The sequence below is a fragment of the Arctopsyche grandis genome, chromosome 1, assembly GCF_051622035.1.
Source record: "Arctopsyche grandis isolate Sample6627 chromosome 1, ASM5162203v2, whole genome shotgun sequence".
Lineage (NCBI taxonomy): Eukaryota > Metazoa > Arthropoda > Insecta > Trichoptera > Hydropsychidae > Arctopsyche > Arctopsyche grandis.
The window spans coordinates 24162826-24189263 of NC_135355.1; the positions used below are offsets into that span (position 1 = coordinate 24162826).

General features: G+C 33.7%; 1 protein-coding gene across 1 annotated transcript; it reads left to right on the top strand.

The window, feature by feature from the left end:
• Positions 1 to 39: 39 nt before the first annotated feature.
• On the top strand, positions 40 to 26386 carry Myo31DF (Unconventional myosin ID). Its single transcript, XM_077436727.1, has 16 exons — positions 40 to 279; positions 21019 to 21199; positions 21271 to 21392; positions 21467 to 21686; positions 21784 to 21984; positions 22059 to 22452; positions 22528 to 22685; positions 22794 to 22915; positions 22987 to 23137; positions 23212 to 23358; positions 23439 to 23665; positions 23742 to 23891; positions 23978 to 24172; positions 24254 to 24548; positions 24637 to 24791; positions 24875 to 26386. Exons 1-16 carry the CDS (start codon positions 191 to 193, stop codon positions 25041 to 25043), a joined length of 2976 nt encoding a protein of 991 aa, XP_077292853.1. The 5' UTR covers positions 40 to 190; the 3' UTR covers positions 25044 to 26386.
• Positions 26387 to 26438: the final 52 nt, after the last annotated feature.

Sequence of the window (26438 nt, forward strand, 5' to 3'; positions counted from 1 at the left end):
GGCAGTGGCAGTGGCTGTGGAAGTGGTAACGACAGTGGCGCGGCGGGAGCCGTCGGTTGAGGTTGTGTCCGGTGCGGTTGTATTGCATTGTATCGTATCGAGTGTCTCGTTGTATTGTATTGAACAGCGAGAGCGACACGGCAGCAGCAATAGCAGCAGCAGCAGCAGCAGCAGCAGCAGCAGCAGCAACATGGCCACCGATCCCGAGGTGGGCGTGCCTGACTTCGTGCTGGTGGACGAGCTCACCCCCGAGCTGTTCGTCGACAACTTGCAGCTCAGGTCAGACTTCAAACACCGACGCGTACCGGCTTTTAGGCTTTTGGCCTTTTAGGCTCGCAAACTTTGCGCCAAAATACCAAAAACACATCCCACTGCACACCCCCTACATTTCGGGGTTTCTTTTATTTTTATAGCTGCGATACGTTCGCGAAAACAATGCGGGCACTTTGCAAAACTTTTGCAAACACCTTTGTATGCAGACGATAAAAAAACTCGCCAGGTAACTACCAATTATCCTCGTACATCGTCGTTCGCTTTAGACACGGTCCCGAAACATTTTACGTGATTTTTTCTGATTGTTTTGATTCTGAATTTATGCGACGATCACGAATTTATTGGGGGGAACGCCCCCCAATAAAAATTTACATTCTTTCGCGTCTTATACAAGTTCTTATCTTATGAGTTCATTATCGAATGGTCTCGTTATCGACGATTGCAATTTATGCATGCTTGATCACATTTCGACAATAATCAATTTCAATTAATTAAATCCACCTTCCTCAATGTCTTTCATTGGGAACAACCTATATCTATTCCGTTGAATCGTAGATATCGTATCTATTATTTCATATCAAACGATTGCTGATTGCCTAACATATCTAATATCTAAAGTGTAATTTATCATGCTTTATCAAATAAAAAGTGTAGGCATCGTATTTGAAATAATGATGAAAACCTACATGGCTATGTACATTCAATTCCATGTTGAAAAATATATATAATAACTAGAAATATCATCGCTTGGGTGTCGGCATATTCAGTTATTAATTAAAAAAAAATTAAAAGAAATCTGTCTGTCATATGTTCGATCCGCACGCGGTCGAATTTTTTTCAAATATATATATATATATATATATATATATATATATATATATATATATATATATATATATATATATATATATATATTTTATTATTTTTTTTTTTCGTTATTGTATTCGTACATTTGGTTAGCAGTGTTTTAGCTGTGACGTACGGGTCTACCTCACGAGCCCGAAAACGCAAATATCGGAAGGCAAAGATCGAAAATCGAAAGATCTTAAGTCGAAAAATAAAAAAGGGTGCATGGTAAACGGTACATACTCACTTAATTTGCGCGAGTAGGATACAACAGGAACAAGAGGAACAGGTTTTTCCTCACGTATTAATGTGCGCGCGCAGAATACGGGAAGACAAGCCTGTGTCTCTTGTTCCTGTTGTATCCTGCTCGCGCAAATTAAGTGAGTATGTACCGTTTACCATGCACCCTTTTTTTTTTGATCTTTCGACTTAAGATCTTTCGATTTTCGATCTTTGCCTTCCGATATTTGCGTTTTCGGGCGTTTCACATTCGGGCCCGTGAGGTAGACCCATTATATATGATATGATGACTTGACACAAATCTGAACCGATACTTACTAAATCGTTTAACTTGGTAGAACGAAGAAAAATTCACGATTACTATTAGCCGGCTAAGCTGTTCTAATTAAAAGGAATCGCGTACATGTGTACATGTATTTATGGGTTTAATACCTTATTCTAATGTAATGAACATCATAAATACAGATTGTTCTATGTGACATTTAGTGCAAAGATAATATATTATATTAATCCAAATATGACACGAATTGCAATCACATCATTTTTATTAAAATTATTACGAAAGTATTCCGATAGTATGTAAATAAATACATGCATTATACATAATTATTTATAACGTGCTCAATGTTGTATACATTTACATTCAAAATGGTCTCTCCTTTACAATCGACTTTACATCAAGTATGGAGTTACACTACTGATTCGAGTCCTACAACAATGGAATGCTTTTAAAACAATTGTTACGGTGTTGTAATAAGACATTAAAAGTATTCAGTACTCATTGCGCATTTTGAGCTACTAACTACCAAGTTTATATGTATTGCTGCACTATTCGAACCTCCGATTCTAGCCGAGATTATAAAATTTCAAATCAATCGGATTCTAATTTTACTCGTGAAACTTAAGAAATAATGTTATTCCGCCTAAGGCTAAGCAGACGGTGTGATTGATACAAGAACAGATAGATGACGTCATGTCTTCATAGTAATAAAATCTGATAAAATAAACCAGAGCTCTATATATTTTCTAGTAATTCTAATGACATCATCTGATTCTCAATGGTCGATGATATTACACCATATGACCTCTCCAATACGCTTTTAGTTCCTATTGTGTTGTTGTGTACTTGTGACCCAACTTCTTTTCTTGGATATTATCGACTTCACTCAATCTACCACAGCTCCTTAAAGTCACACTTAAAAGTGTATATTAAAAGTATCAGCTAATAATAAGTTTTTTTTTCTAAAAAACCGACACAATCTTAGTAACACCCTCTTGATACTCATTTACTCATTAAGTACATACATGAGCAAATCATTATTTTGCTTACTACTCATGAATCATGATGTTCATTTACCATTATATCTACTGCACAAACAATGTTTGACCAACGAATTTATGAAAAAAGATCGCTTGAAATGCATACGTTCACAAAAACAGCATTTGTGTGAACTGCATATATGTACATATGTACAGTGGCGGACTGGCCATACAAGCGAACATGCCCGATGGCATGTGGGCCCCACTATCTGTTAGAAAATATGGGCCCTCAGTAAAATTAATTAACTTTTTAACTATTTCACGTTTGTAAAAATTTATAGGACTTTGGGACCTAAAGTTTGGGCATTTCAACAAAATACATTTCTTACGATATACACAAGCAACTAATACCTGCTTTAACAGCCCAAGGATCGGTTAACTCGAAATGTAAGTTTCAACATTTGCGTGGGCCCATTTCCAATCTCAATATTATGTATATAACAATACCTATGTAACAACTACCTACTGAAATAAAAATGGGAATAAACGAATTTCCATGAATAATATAAACTGAATTGCTTAAAACAATTTCGATAGGAAGATTCATCATCAACCAGCGATTTAAATTTACTTCATACTTTCAAAATAACATTTGATTATGCTTCGACGATATAGTAAGATTTAAATACACATTTTAAACAGTTTCCGAATATAAAATCTATTCGTAATCTAGACACATCCATGTATATAGAAATATAGGATAGGGGCCCCCTCCCCAAAATCCCGATTTTCGATTAACATTAATTGAAAATATTATGCATTTTTTTCAGGGACGTAATTTGGGAGGGCATAGGGGGGCACTCGCCCCCTAAATTAAGGAGTAGTGTGAATTTAGAAAATATTATGAATTAATGATTAATGAGATACTATGGATCTATGAATGCTACGTTTATTTCTTATGTATGTTACATACTTTTGGGTAACTAAAAAAATAATCGCTGCTATGTGCTTTGAAAAAAAAAAATTATTATTTCGAAACAAGTATATTTTGGTTTTTAAGTGGTATGCCTTGGGTAAAATTCTTAGAAATTGTTCATCCTATGGAGCGAATCGTTCGAAAGGTCCCCTTTACTTTATTTTGTCTTAAAAACAGATGTGTAACGTTTATTTTTCCAAAAGTTCGTATATTTTTTGTTTAAATTAATATTTTACCGAATCGGTTCAATCACAAATGATTTTATTTCTCGTATTTTTATTTTATTCGCAGACGTCCATTCTCTCACAAAACAACGAATGAGATGAATTTAAACTTCATGTGTAACGAATTCGGTCCAAAAAAAGTTTTAGTTATTTAATAAAATTGCTTTCTGACCAAAACTTTATCAAATTTAGTACATAAAAAATACAAATAACATACAAATACAGTAAATGTGATCAGTGATCGGTTCTGAGTTCAAATTTTCGCATGATCACAAAACTTTATCTATTGTTATTACGTACATATGTATGTACATAGATAAAGTGAAAAGACAGTCGGTAGAAATCAAGTTAATTGATAGTTTTCTAGTGACTCAGTTAGATGGTCGATTTTTGTTGACCATGTGAAGATTTTTGGAATAATATTTTTTTATAATTATTTTTTCATAAATAAGCTTATTTTTTTCATAATTTATAACTCAATAAGGCGTATGCAAAGAAAAAGTGTATCCATTTTTATTCCGATATAAACAAGATTTTTTAATAAAATTTCAATTTGACCAATGTTTGCCTGCCCCCCCAAGAAAAATTTTTGTTATATGGGGGGGGGGAGACAAATTTTTTTTAACCCTGGGTGGGCCCCGTTTGACTCCTGGCATGCACTGATTTCAGTCCCAGTCCGCCACTGCATATGTATATCTATGGATGTATACTCTGTATCAATTTAATAATTTGACACAAAGCTTGAAAGAACATCATCAATAAAATGTATTCTCTGCACGAAATGCTAGTAAAAATCGTACTCATGAAGGTAATTGTGATATTTCTCCTCTTATAATTAAATCTGGAAAAAACCATACTATATGGAAGGATTTAATGAAGATTTATAGTTACATTTACATATAAGTTTTTCTCAAAAAAGTTCTGGGAATAGTCGATGAACATGTCCCAAAAAATTCCACTAAGCAATAATAATGTTAGTAATGTAATAAACCTACATGATATGGCAAAGTATGCAGAAAAACAACTTATTGAAAAGTTGAGAACAAGAAAATTCTCAACATACATAGATCAATTAATAAACGCAAACACAGAGTGGTAAAAAAAACCCTATCTATGTCAGGCCAAAACTCACCCCCTGCAGAGTTTTCGTTGATATATTTTCCATATTTGAAGAAATGTAGGAGTAACTTACGATCCCGACACATGAATGACACACCCATTCACAGCTGGAGTCTACCTAGGCAAGCCGTGCCGTACGATTCTGTGTCTGCGCCTTACACAGAATACGGGGCATGGAGATTTTTGAGACATTGGAGTGGCGGTGGCATAAAAAAGGTTGGGAAACACTGATCTACACAGTATTTCCAATCCTGACAACAGATGATCAACACTATTGTATTGTAAACAATGACGCGTTTAGGCGTCGATGCCGCAGACTATCATCGGGTCATCTTATTTGACTAATTTTACCCGAGTGACGATTTCAACCGTTTTTGTTACGTAGGTATATACTAATATTTTAATGACATTATTTAAGTGCAACGTAATCAACGAAAACCTCATTATGTGCGGTGATTCATGGTTGCGATTGTGCGTATGACACATCATCTGCGTTTTTATGTAACAAACGGAAATAATCAATATCAACACCTTTTACGAAGTCGAATTTTGACAAGCTGCGATCGAAAATGGAGAAAATCGTTGGCCGATTGGTCTCCAAGTCAAACAAACTCGCGTACGTGACCCAAATTTGGATTGGCGAACCTTTTTATTACCAAGCAGTCACACCTATCACCTATCTGTCCATAATATTGTACATATGTATCTACTCCCTGTAGACATTCAATTAGTGTATGTTGTGATATCCCAATTAGCCAAAAGTGCCGAGGTATTTGTTATTAACTCTACGTTAGTTTTAGGCTAAATTTCACCCGCAATAAAATACGCCATCGTGAGATGACTTTGTACGTGTTCGAGTTGTAAGACCTTCAACGTTTTTAGATTAAACTATGGAAGTGTATTTTCATATATAACAATTGAAACTTTTATTTAAAAAAATTGACCTTTACTATTTAGCTGTATCTCCTTTTGCTTGCTTATTTTAAGTCAATCAAAAATATGCCCCATCATTTCAAGTAAAATAGTTGCCATTTTGAATTAAAGAAAAAGTTTGAAATATGTCAATTGCAATTTGTTCAAACATTAAAATATTTAATTTTCTTCAAAATAAAGTATTTGATAATTTGAGTAGGAAGTTTACAAACTAAGAACTGCAACTGCGTGCATTAAGTAGAGGTTTCCAAATTGTTTGATTGACCTTTGTAATGATAAACATTTACAATCTTTATCACAGTCTTTCACTCGTACTAACTTAATTTATTTTATTATATTTTACATATATATATATATATATATATATATATATATATATATATATATATATATATATATATATATATATATATATATATATATAACAGGAAGGCCTAACAGGTAAACCCCAATGCGCCTTCCTAGAAAATTAATTACAAACCTTGCAGCATGTTTTATTAAATAAATCGGTGTATTTCGAGAGACTGAAGAACACGAAATTAACAATTAATGAATCGATCCATATGGACATCTATGGATTTAGACTTGTACATAATTTTTTACATATGGCACATACATAAATCAAATTCAGATATTTGTGACAGCGGGTAGGATGGTTTTTGCCAATTTGATGGAGGAACCGTTTCAACAATGAAATCAGATAAATTGGCAACAAACTCTGATAGGAAGCGATCTTGGAGTCACCATATCAGATATCTAAGTCTGACCAGCAGCGTTAAAGATTAGCACGGGATCGACCCCGGTAACCTCTCGGTGCTAAACATAAACACAACCACCGAGCCATACTGCTGGCTGGTAATGTTTAAATTATAAACAATTTAGCTATCAAAGCAAGGGTAGTGGTGTTTTTGAATACTTATTTGTTTTAAAAAATCACTGACTTAGCTCCAGTGTCTTATAATGAACTCAGATGACACTTTTTGTATCGAAGAATTCACCCCTCTGATGTTCTACTGACCTGTGTAATTGCATAGCTAATTGCGCTATAATTGTGCATTAAGTCAATGGAGAGTTCAATAAATATAAACTCTTATTATATCCAAATTGGGTAAAATGTTGCTTTTTTACTATAATATTCATACATTAGTGGTTTAGGCGTGTGTATAGCCTGATCTCATTACGATTCAAAGTGCGCTTTTGATGATGATGATGACGACGATTATGGCGTCCGGGAAATGAAGCTCTAAAATCATACATAATACATAGTTGAGACTTACAATAGAGGAGAAAAAAATACGTATATTATTTTTTTATATAGGAATTGAGTAAGATTCTCCGAGTGAGTGAGGACATTCCTTTTCTTTGTAAATAACCCACATGTTTTCGGATGTAATGAATCAAAAGCAATTAAGAGTAAACTTAACGTTTTGAGTTGGAATTCATCTGACATGCTGGTTTACTCGTTGCCCTCATAGTGTCTTCTCGTTTGGGTTAAAAGTTCGTTAACCCATTCAGCTTGTAACTTCATTATGAGGTATTTATTTTATAAATTGTCTTGCATTGTTATATTTGCCGTCGATATTTTAAGATGCCTACTATTATTGACTGCAACTTGTCACGACCTTATTTTGGAAACGTATCGATGCACCGTTAGAAGTGCCTCGGGAGCAAATCGTTGACCCAGAACTTACATACGCGTGCAACTTGACTTTTTTCATCGAAATCTTTGATTACATTCGTTAAATTCTAGTTCAGTCAGGTAATTATACATAGTTGATTCAATCGTATTCGGTTTTATTCTAAAATGGTATTACTTACAATTTATTTTGTCTTATTATGGAGTAAATAAGCTAATTAGAAACGACTGATCTTTCCGATTACTGTGCCAAACATGAATTTGATTAACCCTTTGAATGCTGACCAACGCCGATTGGCGTTTTGCCAACAAGTCTATGGGCCTGAAAAACGCCGATAGACGTTATATTTTTAGCATGTACAAAGTAAACAAGAATACTACCCGCCTTTCCAGGTAGCATTGAACATGGGTCGTGTAATCCGTATCATTCATTTGTTAACGTTTATAAAGACTGGTTTACACCGGAATTTCTGAATTTATAACCATAACAGAATTTCCCGATGGAAATCCCTAACTGCCGAGTATTTTACATTGTGGCTTGGCATTTCTATTGTGAGCATTAAATTTTAACAACAATGAAGAAGATGGAACTAGTTTTGGAAAAATACATTCATTTATAGACTTATTTTACTTATTTTATATTGCACCTATTTTATATGTCTCAAGATATAATAGAGAGTCTAAACACACCTTTACAAAACTCGAAATCCTCGGCGGTAGTTATCTGGGGTAGTGATCTAGGGTTTGTTTGGATTAGCTACAATTTTTATACCTGCTTTCTATTGGATTTCTAAATAATTCTAGTAAGAAAAAGAAAAGCCTAGTTTTCAAGTAGTAAATAACCCATGAGAAGATTTCAACTCCATCAAATTCTACTCCTGCTTTAAACGAAGTCACACTCGTACACATGTACAAAGGACTTCTGTGAATTTTTATTTCACTAACTAGGACACCTTTTAGACTAAAAAATTTAAAATGAATATGCTACTCAAAGATTCTATTCTTCCATGCTTAGAGCAGGTATCAAAAATGGAAGATTCGCTTGACTTTGATGTGACCTTGCAGATAGCACCGTGAGAGTCCGGTGAGACTTTGGGAATTTTAGGTGAAGTTGGAATCATCCGATATATTATATATCTTGTTAGTGTTTCGAAATGTGCGTGGAGACATTGACAATGCATTTTTCCCACACACGCGTGTGCACAGATGCACTTTCGTTTTCTATTGCATTGAGAAAACTCGTTTGACAGCTTTTGCGCGTCCGTGGGTTGTCCAAGAAGTGTTCCAGGTTCACCTGACCCAATCAGTGGTTCTGAATTTCGCATAATTTGTACATTGCATGCTTAATGTACATATCAAATTTTACTAATTGAATATGTATGCACATAAATTCGATAAAATGAATCCATAGATACATCGAATACACTTGTTATGGCTTCGACCTACTCGTAAATGTTGACTTTTATATTTTTACAAGGCTTTTCTATATTTTATTCCTTCTTTTTTGTTAATGCTAATCGTACAAATATGTACGTATTATGTCGGTATGCGATTACCTTCGTCATGTTCAATTTTAACCGTTTAGTACGTAATTTACTATCAGGAAACCGCAAATATACACGTTGTACCATTCTACTGATAACATGTCTCTACGAGCACTCAATTATTCATTCTATTGTTTCTTAAATTAATCATATACTTTTAAATTAAGAATGTGTTTTGCTTGCAGTGATTGCTATCGCGTTTCAGTTTTTCATTATCGTGGTTTATTAATAGCATATATAGATTTAAAAAAAGTCTGGGTATTAAGTTTTCCTTATCATGTTTGTATTAATCCGCTCAATGGCACACACGGCAGACTATTATCGGAAAACAATTGGTGCTTTTTTACTCTTGAACTAATAAATTATTGCTTTTTTTTTCATTTGAAATAATAAAAATATCTCCTCGTTACATCTACATATTTCCCAACAGAGCATATCGTTGATTTTAATCTGGATGTGGTGAGGAATATCGGCAGAAGCATAATCAAAGCGTTCAATCTAAGCATATTCACCATTGCATAAATAGAGCGAAGGTGCTAAAACTTAAACATCATTTGGAAATTCAAACGAGATCAGTGTTTTTTGCTTCTTGCCAATTCATTTCAAAAATCAATGAAAAACTACAAAGCTGTAAAATCCTACCAGCGTAGTTTGGAATTTTATTTATGTAAATAGAATTACATTATCTAATATATAATTTCGAAAGAGATTTTGTATATATGTATTGTTGGTTCGTAACTTTGTAAACAAGTCAAAATTTCCATGACGACGTGGGGACGGGGGACGGGGGACGGGCCTTCACCCCCGGGGCGCACCGAGGGGCTTGCATAACTTTTGCATGAGGGCCCAAAATTTCTAGCTACGCCACTGTGTATACTCAAAGAACATCCAGAAAATCTCTACCATAATTTGAACCATGGAGTTTTCGAGTCAACATATAAACAATCGCTGTATTGAGCAGTTGCCGTTGGTACAAATGGATTAAGTTGCAACCATTTTCTTAAAATTTCCAAAATTCCATCCAAAATCAGAACCGCACGTGTCGAGCAACACGAAAACGTCGACCTGAAAGCATGGTTATAATTTTACATATATATATATATATATAATATGCTACGCGCGAACGTCTCATGAAGTTTCCCAAAATACCCACACCCACTACCGAGTGACACGCTCTCCAACAGACGGAAGAAGTTCATTGAGTCTCTTATTTTTTTCATTTTTTTTTTGTTTTGTTTTCTGTTTTGCCTCGACTTTTTTTTCTTTCTTCACCTTGGCACAGTCGTATGAACAGGCCGATAGTCCAGCTGGTTCTCCGTTTGTGTGTATGTCGTCTCTCGTGACGCGCTTTCTAGGTCTTCGTGAGTCAGCATGGGGTTGCGTCAGCGTGGATGCGTCACACGAGATTAGCTCCACACCTTCTGCATGGGATCTCCCATTACTTCCAGCCATTCCTACTGTTCCATAATAGGAAAGTTCGATCTCTCGATTCACTGAACACTTGTAAAATCAGAGACAAGTTTAGATTTCTTTTGCCTTGACCATCATCTGAACTCTTCAGACCAAATGTGTTCATTGGTAATTTGTTGACAGAAAAAAAATCTCAAATATCTATTTCCATCGTGTGCATGCTATAGTGGATGATTACTGTTAATGATTGAGTCTTTCCTTAATATAAAGTATAAATTATAAACTTTCATCCATACATTTTCTTTAGTTTATATGTATTTTCATCATCTTTTCGGTTTTCTTTTGGACGCCTTTCTAATCTGCCATATCGATCATGTACATATTTCTCTTCCGATATCTTATTATTCCAAGCATGCATTTTATATTTATCTGCTTACGACTGGTTTGGTACCTATACATACACTAGTGTTGCGCCCGTCTATATTTCAACGAGTGGTTCGAAAAAATAATTAATACTTGCATTGAAATAAAGTTATATGTGTAATAAAGACAATTGTTATTTTTTATTATTATTACTAATTATTGTGTTATTATTATAACTAATAATTACTAATAATAATAAACAAAAATTGTCGTCGTACCGAAATACCGTAGGATCCGGAATGGGAATCGGAATCGGAACCGTAACTAAAATAGGAATTGGGAATATAAACTGAAATAGGAATCGGAAATCGGAACTGGAATAGGGATTGATAACACTGAGCAACAAAAAAATCACGTTTTTTAGTTACCAGAGCGGAGACTAACCAATCTTTACTAACTTTGACCCACTGAATTCGAATATGATAATGATTTTTGTTGGTTGGTGATCGTTTACGAGATATGAGCGTTTAAAAAAATGCACGATTTTTACAGTTTTTTTAGCTTTTGCGGTCTTTAACTCAAAATCTAGTATTGCTGTGCTCTAAGTGAGTATTGGAATCAATAGTGAGATGTTTTTCCTATTGATTGTGATATTTCATTGATTTAAAATACTTATAATTAATTGTCTAGCGAATTTTAAACGTCAAAAATATATTTTTTTTTATATAAACGTACTAACTCAAGCGGTAAATGCAATTTAAATGCTTTCGTTGTATATACGGTTGTAACGCGAAATGTGTTGGTGCAAGCGAGACAGCATGTAGTCCAACCGCTGTATTATGTGAGGTGGATTACATTCCATCTCGCTTGCACCAACACATTTCGCGTTACAACCGTATACTAACCGCAGTTTTTACCATTTTTTCATATTAAACAATTAAATATATTTAAAAGGTGTTTGAAAAAAATTTGACCGCGTGGGGATGGAACACATGACCGACGACACATTTATTTCAATTTTTTTTATTTAATAACTTAATATGCCAAAACCAATGTGATATATGTTCATACATACATAAGTGTTTATATCACACTTTATTTGGAACTTGTTTGTCTTATTTGTCTATGTAGAATGTATAAGTCTATTTATAATCATATTAAATATATTATTTTTAAAATTGAAATTACTCAAAAAATTGTTTGGTACATTCATTTATTCCACTAAAGATATACATTTTTATTCGGAGTCTTTGAATTTTCCAGTCCTGTTGCACAAAGAATCGATATTTTTTCAAACATTTAATCTCTTGGATTCCTACTCCGCTCAACAAAACCCTTTAATGATCCTTATGTACTTAAATTACTTTATTTTTCCTTTGTAAGGTCTCACCTTGAATTTGCCTCAATTATCTGGTCACCTTTTTATTTATCCCATATTAATTGTATTGAGAAAGTTCAACTTAAATTTATTAAATCCTTACGCTACCTTTTTCCTACCTATACCCATTCTACTGTTTCCGATATTTTAAAAATCCTATCTTTTAACAATCTTTCTGTCAGGCGACGACATACTGATGCTATATTCTTCTTTAAGCTCATAAATGGTTTCCTTGATTGTTCTGATTTACTGAATAAGGTTAATTTCAGAATCCCAGTTCGGTACTCTGGACACGTTGCACTCTTTTCACTTGATCCTTTCAATACTAATTTCCAAAAATATTCTTATCTGCAGCGCGTTTATCGTATGTTTAACGGAGAGCTGAATGAGGTTGATCTATTTGGTATTTCCCTACATCAATTCAGGTCTAACATCAAGACAATCTTGACCGATTGATTCATTTCTTCTCCTATTCTATTTTATAACCTTTTTCCAATATTTTCAATATTTTTATACTTTAGTTTAGTTATGTAATGTGCTATTCAATCATATTATAGCTTTCATACTTTTCCTTTTCATTTGTTTATTTTGTATTTACCTTTTTCATTTGTTTTATATTTGTAAATTTCAATTTCTTCTTATATTCTACATATTTTATAACCTTTTTCCAATATTTTAATACTATAGTTTAATTATGCAATGTTCTACATATTTTGTCATGCTATAGCCTTTATTCTTTTCTTTTTTTTATAATCTTTGTAAAAATCTGTTATTGGAATCGGATGTTACATATATTATATATTTACTATTTGTTTTTTATACATATCTACATCCTGTTGTCTGTTGATTTTTCAATAAATAATAAAAAAAAAACCCCACCCCCCTCTATTTATAATTATTACTCATTTTTAACATAATATTTATTTGATAGTGTTCTAGGAATTCAAAACCGTCGTGCGTGGTAAACCTTTTTAGATATCGTTTTCCTATTAACCACAATTGTAGGACAACCACGCTTCCGAATGATGTCACAAGAAGCAACAATTAACTCTACATACATAGTCTGGGTCTGTGCATCCAAATTTGACCTCTTGGGTCAGCGGACTCGTCCCACGCATAACAATATCAAAGTTTTCGTCGCTTTTATGGGGTTTTCTGTGTGCAAACATCGTCGACGACATGAACGGTACACCGCGTGTGACTAGAAAACCAATGGGTTCGAAGCTCTATGGTTCATTTTTAAGTGCACACGTCGACGATGGCTAGGAATGTGTTACCGTAGAAAAAGACCTTATCAAACTCGTTAAGTCGAAACACTATCATCGCCTGTGTCGATATCTACAATATATCGCCCATCGCCACCTGATCTTTCTATTCGTGGGGATATTCGTATTGACGAGGTCAATCGTGTCATGTAGGCAGTGGTGATTCATAGTTTTGAATAATTTGTGACACTTCGTCATTGCGGCCTTCATTTTTATTATAGACTATTGAGTTAAATTATGCATCGTTTATAATCGTTTGTGATTGTTGTGGGATCAAAATTGACAATGAAAACATTCACCAATACAAAGCTAATATGTGACTAAAAATTCAGATGTATGAACATATGTATATTATACGAGCACCACACGATGAAAGTTCAGTGTTCATTTTATAGAAGTTCGATTTTCCATATGTGTAGAATAATATAAGATCAAGTTTGATTTTTATTAATATCTCCAGCCACTTAAGATATATCATTAAATCTCGTTGTTTATTCTCTTCCCCTGTTGCACGTACCAACATGATGATCTGATCAACTGTAGTTAAATGTATCAGATTGCTATCGGCACCGATTTGTTTTATATGTACATATATGTAAGTTATGCCGATCTAGTTGAAGCGTTATTAAATTGTTTTTGATTTTTAAATGCTTTTTATTATTACTAAATTATGTTCACAATGCATCTTATATATATTTTAATAGTTACTAATCTACTGATCTTTTTCTATTTTACAATTTTATTTTTGTTAGTAATTCTAGTATTATATTATTCTAATATTAATGTACAGCATAATAGAAAAAAGAGCTCAAAAACCTATTTACAATTGTAAATTATATAATAGTTTTTTGTATTTGTCTACGTATATGTACTTATATTTTTTTACAAGATTTTTATTAGTTTCACTAACTGCATATGTAGCAATATTTCTGAGATCGATTTCGAACCACATGTTTTACTGACACACTGAGTTAAGTCGAATTAAAGTAAGCAAATGTCTCCAAAATAACGCTTGATGAATTTAATCACTGACGAAATCATTAAGGTTTCATCATAATCGACTGTCAGATCCACGTGATGACAGCTGGCTATCAGATGCGCCTGCTCGCCACCCTTAATTAACTTCATAAGTTACATAATTGAACAGTTACTTTTTTTCACACAATCTCACAAATATTATATTACAAGCTTTCACACTTTCTCGTATACATTTTTAATTCACTAATAGATTATTTTGTTTGCTTGGGTGTCTCGGGGCATTTTGTAATACCATTTTCATTTAAAAAAAATCATATCGAGTCATAAGCATACAGCGCTTCATGCCCCTCCACTTTTCATAATATTTGCCATTTTTAATTGAAGGAATTGATTAAAAACACGTCTATCCGTTCCAAGATTGATGAGCTTTCGGAGTAAAATTTGCATTTTCTAGTGCATTAACCTCGATCCATCGTTGTTCCAAAATATTATTTATTAAATTGTGACTAATTAATGTTTGTCGTCGCACCCTGATTGCGTCCACTCTCTCTTTTGTTTTTTTTTTCTTTTTATTATTATTTGTGCGTTTGAAGCTTTAGACATGATGATGCGACATTTTCATTGTGCGTACTTTTCCTCCACTTTATTAGTACTGTGCTGATTTTATTATATTCAGATAATCTAATGTGAATATTTAAATTGTTAATCATTCTATTGCTCATACTTTCATTCAAAAAGGTTGACTGTCTGTCTGTCTGCTCGTAAAAATTCATTCTAATTAGTGCATTTCACATATCTCGGTTAAATGCATTTCGTAAAACAAACGCGTTAATGCGTCGTATGTATTGCATTGATGAAGATTGACATAGCTGTTCTTCACGAGCGGCCTAAAATTGAGGTCTCCATTCTTATTTTGACAATTTGTGTTGGATTATAATTCGACAGACGTGAATTTAATTTATGTCGGTGTACATTAATTTAGTTATCTTTCAAAAGAAAGTTCTTTTTTTTATTTAAGGTCTATTCATACTATTCAGCAGTTCACGGCGACAACACAGCTCAGAAGCAAACGTAAACTACAGTCTCTATTCATACTATACACCAGCGCACGTTCATACTTGTTTTGGCTGAGTGTAAGGTAATATTGGCTTACGTATACATTACAGAGCGCGACGATAGGTTGCAATATTGCTTGCGTTGTATCGTTAAGTCAATATTATGACAATATGATGTTTCTGAAAATATTCATATGCGCATGCGCACTTTCGTTAGTACGCGTGCACTCGCTACTATGGCGTCATGTTATACGTGAATATTTCCACAGTGGCGAAAGAAAACCGGTAGGGCTTGCTATACGTCCAGGTAGACCGGGACATGTCCCGGTTTATAGATAGATCCCCGTGTCCCCTGTACCCATCAAAGAATGAAACGTAAAGGAGATATGTAAAAAGAAGTAAATCTGAGAATAAAAAGTGAAAGGACTGCAAGGGTTCAAGGAAAAGTGCGAATTGCAAGTCGAATGCAAGTCGCCAAAGTTAACATCGTCTCTGCGCTTGGTTTTTGGTCATTTTACCGTGTGACCTTTCATTTAAAATACAAGTACTTAATCGTGTACACAGAGCCGTGCAAAGGGAGCAACGGTCCTGGAATTCAAAATCTAGAGGCCACAAATTCCCGAATTTTCAAGTGAAATAATAAATACAAAAATGTCATTCCCACTTTTTAACGAAAACTTAGTAAAAAACTGGCCATTTAGAAGTTATTTTATTTATTGATTAAATTTAGTAACCGCCAATTCAGTTGGCAATTAACTTTGAGCAAACTTTAAATAATCAAAAGTTGTTTAAGGTCTTCAATGGCTCAGGATTTCAATTTTACCATTTATCCCGGTCGGCATCTCGAAAACCATGGCAGCCCTACGGCACGGTGACATGTTCTGCTGTATAGTATGAATAGTTTTTGTCGGCTACGTCTTCGCCACGTAAGATATGAATATGACCATACAAAATTTACCAAAGAATACTTTTCGTACTGCTGGTTATGTGCAATTGCCGGTACGTGCTGTGCCAATAAAAATAAAACCTTGAGGTAAGTTAAATTCTATGTTTAAAAACTTGGAATTTTTCCAGTGGCACTTTCGAACTTTGAGTGCAAAATTAAAAATGTGGAACAATCAATATCCTCAACGGGCTCTTTCGAATGCAAAATGTCAGGAAAAATAATGAAAATAGGTCACGTGCGTAATATATGTATGTATGTGCCTACTTATCTATGCGTCATTTATATCATAGAACCTACGCAAGTTGACAAGTTAGCATTTCAGTCTTTCCTGTTTTATTTGTAAAAAATAATACTACATAAATTTATAGTAATATTTGCATAAAACTATTTATGCGTTTAAAATTAGTCAATATTAATGAACTTCCAAAAAAAGTGATTCATATTTGTACTTCTATACGTATTCTATTTAAAGCATAGAATTCTTTATATGTTCTGTTTTAAGATCGGAATATGTTCTTCTTGAACATTACAAAACGCTCAGTATTTATATTCACATTCCTAAATAACAATTTCTTAATTTGAATGGAGTGTGGCGTTGAAGAAGAGGGGTGATCTCATGTCACGTTTAGCATCTATTCTGAGAAATGCAACTCAACGTCTTCATAAACACATCATGTACATATTTTCTTCAAGTTAACATTGTGTATTCCTTTGCGCATTTGATAACGTATCAATGGGTATTTTTAACCACATCCTCAGTTTCTTGAGTGGACTGTCAATATGATTTGGATTAGAGGTCACATATGGCTCTAATTATGGTAGCTGATTAAATTATATACCCACGTTGGATGATTGGAATAGTCCACACATTTAATCTTATTAATTTTATCCAGTTTGTTTCTTCGGATTAATTATTCAAATCTGCCCTTTTGCAAATGAAACATTCCTGATTAGTTTTGAACTGGATATTAATTGGGTTCTTTAAACAAGTTTGCCAATAATTAATTAATAGGAATACAGGCTATACAAACTGTAAATTGCAATAAAAAAAATATCTCAATGGTGATGAAATGGTGTGGGCTATAAATAGAAGATACATTTATGTTATTGATTCTTTGATTTGGATGTTAAACTATTAAATGTTTTTGTAATGAAGGTAACTTTGCGAAATTGCACCAATGTATGTACATACGTACATTCAAATGAATGCCTTCTCAGTCAATCTCTCATGATTAGAGATCGGCGGTTGAGGATGCCGCCATAAAATAACAATACACAACATTTTTTTCAATTCATTTTTAAATTTTGCTTAATAATCCCTCTTCAGAACTAGCGCCCCGGGCGATTTTCCATACCATTTTTATTAACTACTGATTGTATTGGTGTGCAATCTTCAAATTCTTGCTGAATTAACTTAAGTGTTCCCAGCAAACTCAGATATATTAGATACCGCTATTTATTCTCCTCACCTGAGGTACGTACCAGTTTGATGGTTTTGTCGCCTGTCGCCAGGGGCATCAAGCTCCTCAACCGGATTGCTATTGCTTTGGAATTGTTAAATCTAAAATATACTGATCTGGTTGAGGGATTGTTTAGTTTGGGATCGAAGCATGTTCTATTTTTACATACCTCATACGTTTCACTTACGATTACAATTCAGGAAAAAGTTTGCCTCTTATCCGATCGTTTTCATACTTTGCCATATTGCTCATTTTGGTCATCAATATAAGTAAATGGATCCTCCGCCATTATAATGGTGCAAAAATATCGTGTAAGACGCGTTTGATATCTGACCGGCGAGATAGTCGTTGACGTTTATCCATCGTTTGTTTATTAGGTTTAAACATAGATGGCGGTAGTAAAATAAAATTATTATTTTTATTCAAAATAATAATTTTATATACAAATTATAGAAGAGGTATGTTTTTAAAAAACTTTTTTTTACACAGTAAATACAGCATCCATTGATTATTATATTTGTTTTTAATTATGGTTATTTCATTTTTTTTCATATTGTATATTTTTTTCTTTTTGTGTAGCCATAGTGACGACTTGGAGCTGATCTGTAATGTCGCTATGGTGAAATTGTAAATAAATAAATACCGCCCGCCCCTCGGGCTGGACCTGTCTACACCTTGCAGTAGTTAATCAAAATGAGATGTAACCCATATTTCCTTTTACATTGCTAAAAAATATTCATATGTGCTGAGTGGGTCTACGTGACGAGCCAGAATGTTAAATTACAGAAAACTCAAATATCGGAAGGCAAAGATCGAAAATCGAAAGATCTTAAGTCGAAAGATCAAAAAAAAAAAAAGGTGCATGGTAATACTCACTTAATTTGCGCGAGCATGGTACAACAGGTACAAGAGGAACAGGCTTTTCCTCCCGTATTCTGCGCGCGCACATTGATACGGGAGGAAAAGCCTGTTCCTGTTGTATCCTGCTCGCGCAAATTAAGTGAGTATGTACCGTTTACCATGCACCCTTTTTTTTGATCTTTCGATTTTCCATCTTTGCCTTCCGATATTTGCGTTTTCTGTAATTTAACATTCTGGCTCGTCACGGAGACCGGTGCTGAGTATGTGTAAGATAAGCTGTCGTTATATCGAATAATTATTGGTTTTTTTCAGACAGCTAGATTTTGATTCCACAAATTTTAATGTGTAATAAATTTCAATGGAAAAAAAGTATTTATAAAACAAATAGCAAGCCCTAGTAATAATATTTTTTATATAAAACTAACTGCTGATAATTTTTTTATGGCGTGTATGTGTATACCTTTAATCGAAATTGATTGTAAAGATACACTTTATCATTTTGTATATATGTACATACATATACTGTACAAATAATTTTATTTTGCACCTTGTTACTTTTCAAATGAATCTTGTGATTATTGTGTCACAAGGTAAATGTCGCCATCCGTATGGCATCGCAAATTACCAGTGTCCTTTTTTGAATTCGCTTCAACCGGTTCCCATTTGTCTATCGTAATAGCACCATTAAGTTGATCCTGCTACTTTGCATGATGCTCACTACCCGCTTCGTGCCATGTTACATCAAATTACAACAATTGAATTATGCAGACGGTCGTCTGCCGTGACATGCTTTCTTTTTTATTCAGTCTTTTTAATCGTTTGCGCGGTGCATGCACTCCCTCTAACTTGCACGTTATTTAACTATTTGCATAAACACGTTAATTTAAAATGTCACTTTTCTCGTAGATATACATATGTAAAATCGATGAAAATTTTGTATCCTCAAAGCTCAATGGTGATGAGTTATTAACCCTTTGAATGCTGACGTCTTTTCTATTGAAAGCCCGTCCGTCATGCTGAAAATTTCGCCAACATTTCCAACTAGAATTATTTTGAAATATAATATAAAGCATGCATAAAACTTGTAGCTAATCCAAACAAACCCTAGATAACTACCGCCGAGGATTTCGAGTTTTGTAAAGCCGTGTTTTTAGACTCTTTATTATATCTTGCAACAATCTAATATATAATTCGGAAAGAGATTTTGTATATACATATGTACATATGTATCCTTGGTTCGTTCGTAGATTCGTGACGTCGATTCGATTATTTTTTTTCGATTCATAGGCGCCGATTCGATTAGGCGCTGATTCGCCTTCGCGCTGGGGGCGTAGCCCTAGATGGCAAATGCTCAGGGGGCGCAGAGGGCGAAGCCCTACACGGAAAATGCTCAGGGGGCGCAGAGGGCGAATGCTCAGGGGGCGCAGAGGGCAAATCCCCAGACGGCAAATGCTCAGGGGGGCGAAGAGGGCGAAGCCCTAGACGGCAAATGCTCAGGGGGCGTAGCCCTAGACGGCAAGGGTTCAGGGGGAGTGCAGACGCCAGTGGCGTACATATAATTTTTGATAAGAGACTTACTATTATATAAGTTTGTTTGTCCGTAACAGTCAATTTAATAAAAAAAAACAAATGAGTATTCAAATAAACTTATATAAAATAAAACTATTCAAATAAATTTAATGAAATGTTTACTATTAGATTAGTCATGCTTAAGCGGTTTATTTTACAAATACCGAGCGAAGCCGGGTAATACAGCTAGTATAAAATAAGCAAAAGAAGTCTATTAATGAATGTATTTTCAATCACAATCTAAATGCCAAGCCACAAACTAAAATAATCAGCAGCTAGGGATTTCCATTGGGAAATTCTGCTTTGGTTATAAATTCAGAAATTTCGATGTCAACCAGTATTTATAAACGTTGACAAATGAATGACACGGATTACACGAACCATGTTCAATGCTACCTAGAAAGACTTAGCAGGTAGTATTCTTTTTTACTTTGTGCATGCTAAAAATACAATGCCTATTGGCGTTTTTCAGGCCCATGGACTGGTTGGCAAAACGCCGATCGGCATTGGTCAGCATTCAAAAGTTTAATACAATTCATATTCTATCAAACACTGGTAACTTTTTAAAAGTCTCTTTGGTAATACAAAGTTCAAAAATCACAATTATGCTCTGAGAATGTTGTATTATGTTATGTATTGATGTAAATAAGACTGCTTTTTCAAGTATATATTTTTATTACAGGTTTCAAAACAACCGCATCTACACATACATAGGAGAAGTACTTGTTTCTGTAAATCCATACAAAAACTTAGACATATATGGACAGAATATCATCAATCAGTATAAAGGGCGGGAGATGTTCGAAGTTTCTCCGCACGTATTCGCCGTCGCCGATGCTTGTCAAAGAATACTTCGACAACAAGTATTTTTATTGTATTTTTTTTACGTTAAAATATTTATTTTCTTTATTTATTTATTTATTTTGTTTTTTAGGGTAAAGACACGTGCGTGCTTATCAGTGGTGAGTCTGGAGCTGGCAAGACCGAAGCGTCCAAGTTGATTATGAAATATATTGCCGCTAATACTACCCAAATACACAGAGATTACATCGAAAGGTTGGTCTCGCCGTCTATATCTCAGCAATCATTACTTTGAGTTTGAATGATCTTAATTTAACAATTTGTTTTAGAGTGAAAACTGTTCTCATACAATCGAATGCCATATTGGAAACATTCGGCAATGCAAAAACCAACAGGAACGATAATTCTTCGCGCTTTGGCAAGTATATGGACATCAACTTTGATTATAAGGGTGATCCGGTAGGTGGCCATATCAGCAATTACCTGCTGGAAAAATCAAGAGTCATTTCACAACAATCAGGAGAAAGAAACTTTCACTCTTTTTATCAGGTACTCTTCTCACTGTGCATATTCATTGGAACTAATAAAAATATGTATTTATTTGATATTTTGTTATTTATTTCTAACATCATATTTATTATTTCAGCTTTTGGGAGGTGCTTCTGATGCTCAATTCAAGAGTTGGGGTCTTGCACGCAACAATTATTATAAAATTACTGGACCAAATAAGCCAACGTCATTAGACAATAAATCCTTTTCAATGACAAACAGTGCATTTACAGCACTCGGATTTAGTGAAGCCCAATTGAAGGATGTGTGGGGCATCGTAGCAGGAGTTATTTTATTGGTATCTATTGATCATTTTGTCAGTATTGAAACGCAAATTTAATTGTACGTAATTTTATATTTTACTTGTGCTAGGGTGAGTTGACGTTTTCAAACGCTACTGATGGGTCAGAAATCGCTCTAGGTGGACCGATGGGAGCTTGTTGTCGTGCTTTTGGTGTCACCGAAGCTTCTCTGAAAGGGGCTATGGTAGGAAGAGTTCTATCTGCTGGCGGTGAATTAGTTAGTAAAGAACACACTTTGCGCGATTCAGAATACACCAGAGACGCATTAATCAAAGCTGTCTATGATAGACTCTTCACATGGATTGTGACTAGAATAAATGCGGCTATAGAAGCTCCGAAGACCACGCAAAAAAATACTCTCATTGGCGTTTTGGATATTTATGGATTTGAAATATTTGATATCAATAGCTTTGAACAGTTTTGCATTAACTATTGCAATGAAAAACTTCAACAACTTTTCATAGGTTTTATTCGTTTTTACTTTGAATACACTCATGTTTTGAATAATTTCATCAAATTCATGTTTTACAATATTTCAGAACTTGTTTTGAAGCAGGAACAAGAGGAATATTTACGTGAAGGAATTCATTGGACTCCCATTCAATATTTTAATAATAGAATTATTTGTGAACTTGTTGATGCTCCTCATAAAGGAATAATATCTATTATGGATGAAGCATGTCTCAATCCAAAACAGGCAATGTCTAAATTATTTTTATATTATATAATATTTTACATACATAAATTCCAAATGTATTCAATTTTAAAAACAGATATTAACTTTGCTATTCAATGTATTTCACAGATAACTGATACAGTTTTATTGGAAGCTTTGGATTCAAGATTAGGAAACCATGCTCATTACACTTCCAGACAATTACTACCCACCGACAAGGCTTTACGCCACCGTGAAGATTTTAGAATAACGTAAAAGCCTTAAAATTAATCAATACATCAATTTGTATTTGTATATTTAATTTATGCTCTGTTCATTACAGGCATTATGCTGGAGATGTGACATACTGTATAACTGGATTTATGGATAAAAATAAAGATTCTTTGTGGCAAGATTTGAAAAGACTTCTTCATTCTTCGACTAATAGCAGTCTTAAGGATATGTGGCCCGAAGGAGCTACTCATATTCAACAGGTGCTTTAAATTTAAATGCACATTTGATGTTATCAAACAGCATTGCATTTTTTTTATATTTTAATTTTTTATAGACGTCAAAGAGGCCACCATCAGCTGCTTCTCTTTTCCGTGGATCTATGTCAACTCTTGTGCAAGGCTTGCAAACCAAAGAACCATTTTATGTTCGTTGCATCAAACCCAATCCACATCAGAGTCCACATAACTGGGATAGAAATTTGGTTCGTAGGAAATCATTTTTTTTTTCTATTTTAACGTCAGTATAATGGAAATTTATTTGAATTATTTTATTTTGTCTCAGGTAACTCATCAAGTAGCTTATTTAGGATTGGTGGAAAATGTTCGGGTACGTCGTGCTGGTTTTGCTAACCGGCAACGCTATGATCGTTTTCTCAAACGTTATAAAATGCTTTCACAATTTACTTGGCCTAATTATCGACAAGGGAGTGACAAAGATGGCGTACAAGTACTTCTCCGTGATCGTAACGTTACAGACGTCCAATTCGGACATACTAAACTATTCATCAGGTATATTTTTACCTTTTGCTTCTATCAAACGATATAATCTTTCATCATATATTTTTATTATTATTATCGTTTATAGGAGTGCCCGAACGCTACACATGTTGGAAGCTGCCAGAGCCGAACTGTTACCGAGCATTGTGATACTCTTGCAAAAATTATGGCGCGGTACACTGGCACGAATGCGATATCGTAAAATGAAAGCAGCTCTCGTTATTTTGAGAGCTTGGAGGTACTATTATTCGATTTTATGATGACAATTATAATTGCTATTTATATACATATGTATGTTAAATATGATAATCATTATTCTTTCAGAAATTACAAAGGACTTCAATATGTGGAAGAACTGCAGAGACGCATCGCACAACGCCGCAAAGGTGCACTTGCACCAAACAATTGGCCTCCGGCACCTAGAGGTGTACCTGTTCACATATTACAAGCTGCATACAGGCGTTGGCGTGCTTATCTAGTCCTCAAACCCATTCCAAAAGATCAATGGCCCCAACTCAAGTAAATAGAGTTTATTTCAATTAGTATTATAAATCATCTCACAAGTTTTAGATCTTGATATATTTTTTGTTCATATTTTAGGATGAAAATATCAGCAGCCGGCTGCTTGAAAGGCAGACGATCTGATTGGGGTGCATCTCGAAATTGGCTAGGAGACTATTTATCACAACCTCAGTACAATCCAGGCCTCACCACATATACAAAGTCGTTGAGCACTCTTAGATCCACAGGAAGGCCTCTATTCGCTTGTCGTATGCACAAAGTAAATCGATTTAACAAAGTTTCCGAACGATGTTTACTTGTCACTGAAACTTCAATTCTTAAGCTTGATTCTCGTACATTCAAACCCATGAAGAAACCTTTACACATATCTGAGGTATATTTATTTTACTTAATATATGTATGTATATGTATAATGGATATTATAGATTTTTGTGTTTTTATAACTATATCATTTGTTTCAGTTGGGAGTTATACGAGTAATGAGCAGTAATGTTCAATTAGTTGTATTAGGTATACCAGCTGCGAAAAACGATTTGGTCATTGCATTGATTCCACCGTCTCCTGGTCAAGATCTAATAGGAGAACTTATCGGCATATTGTCAAACCGTTTCAGCGCGTAAGTTCTTTTTATTCAACTAAAATTTCGATCACAATTTATATAATTTATACTTTTATTTGAATGCTCGGTTCATATTATAGACTGAAAGGTTCTGATTTGATGGTGGAAGTCGAAGTAGGAGAAACAACTAGATGTATGCTGGGAGGAAAAGCACGTCCACTTCAACTAACGCCGTCTTCTGGATCAGCGTCACCATTTTCTCACGCCCATAATACGATAACGTATCATCCGAATGCTGTATATGCATAGTTACTGTTTATGCTTGTGAAGTTTAAAAAAAACATGTACAGCTGTGATAATTTTTTGTTGACTTTAAATGTATTATATTAAATTTTGCAATTTTTCTTTTGGATAACTTAAAATTTTTAAGAAAACAAGATTTTGTATGTTTCTGTTATACTACAATAATTTTAAAAATACTTGTGATAATACCACTCTTATAGCATAATGAAATATTAAAGTGTTGATTTTTTTTCAGTCATTGCCTACATTTCATGTACAATAATGATTAGTCGACATCTCTATTTTTTTCATTCTGTAAGATTTGTTAAACTAATGCATAATTTGACAATTATTTATGTATTATGTATTCGAAAAGTATTAAATATTCTTTAAATTATATTGTTACTTAATCAGACAGTATTATTATGTTTCTTCGTTGAATTGGTGAAGTTTGTTTTTATTTTTACACAGAATTTTGCTTTTACAGATCCATTATTAATTTTGTATACAATATAAACATTTTACTGGTGCTCGATGATACTTAATTTTGATATTGTCTTGTTATATTTAAATATTTTGATTCCAATCATTTTATTTATGTCCCAACTCTTAAAATATTTGATTATTCAATATGACAAAAGATAATCTGTTTTTAATTATAATATGTATTTTATAAATAATTTAAAAAAATATGATGCATTTATGGTTTATTTCATATTTTAATATATACATACGTACATACATATATGTATGTTATACATAAATATTTATATTCATATATGTATATTGCATATTAAGAATGTGCTAAATATGTTAAAAATGATAATATGTTAAAAATATACTTCCAGTTACAAATCTAGTTTCCATTAGACTATTATATTATATATATACAATATGTAAATAAAAATCATAATTTTTATAATGAATTGATTCGTTCCTTGCCAGTGATCCAAATTCCAATTTATATTTCATTTGGATCGAATTAATTTTGATAGACCACTAAGTATTTGGATCATTTGGCGTGCAATAATCTTTTTATTAAAGTATACTGTAACTGCTCTGATTGGCTGCGTTCACACCAACGATATGACTTACGATATTTTCTATAACCAGTTCATAAATAGCAACAACAGCTTGCAATATGGGAACTGGATATGGAAAATATTGCAAATAATATCGTTGGTATGGACGGCCCCATTAATTGAATTTGGAGCATTTGCATATTTTCAGATTTTATTAATAAGTATTACGAACCAGATTTTTAATTCTTCGCTGTGGGATGGTTTTGTGCCATTATTTTATAAGTGTACCTAATTCAAATGTGCCTAGTATCTTTAAGAACATTTATAAAATATTAAATAAGAATATTGAAAAAATTGTGTTGTCTTTATTTAAATTTCTCAATTTTATTTTACTTGAACG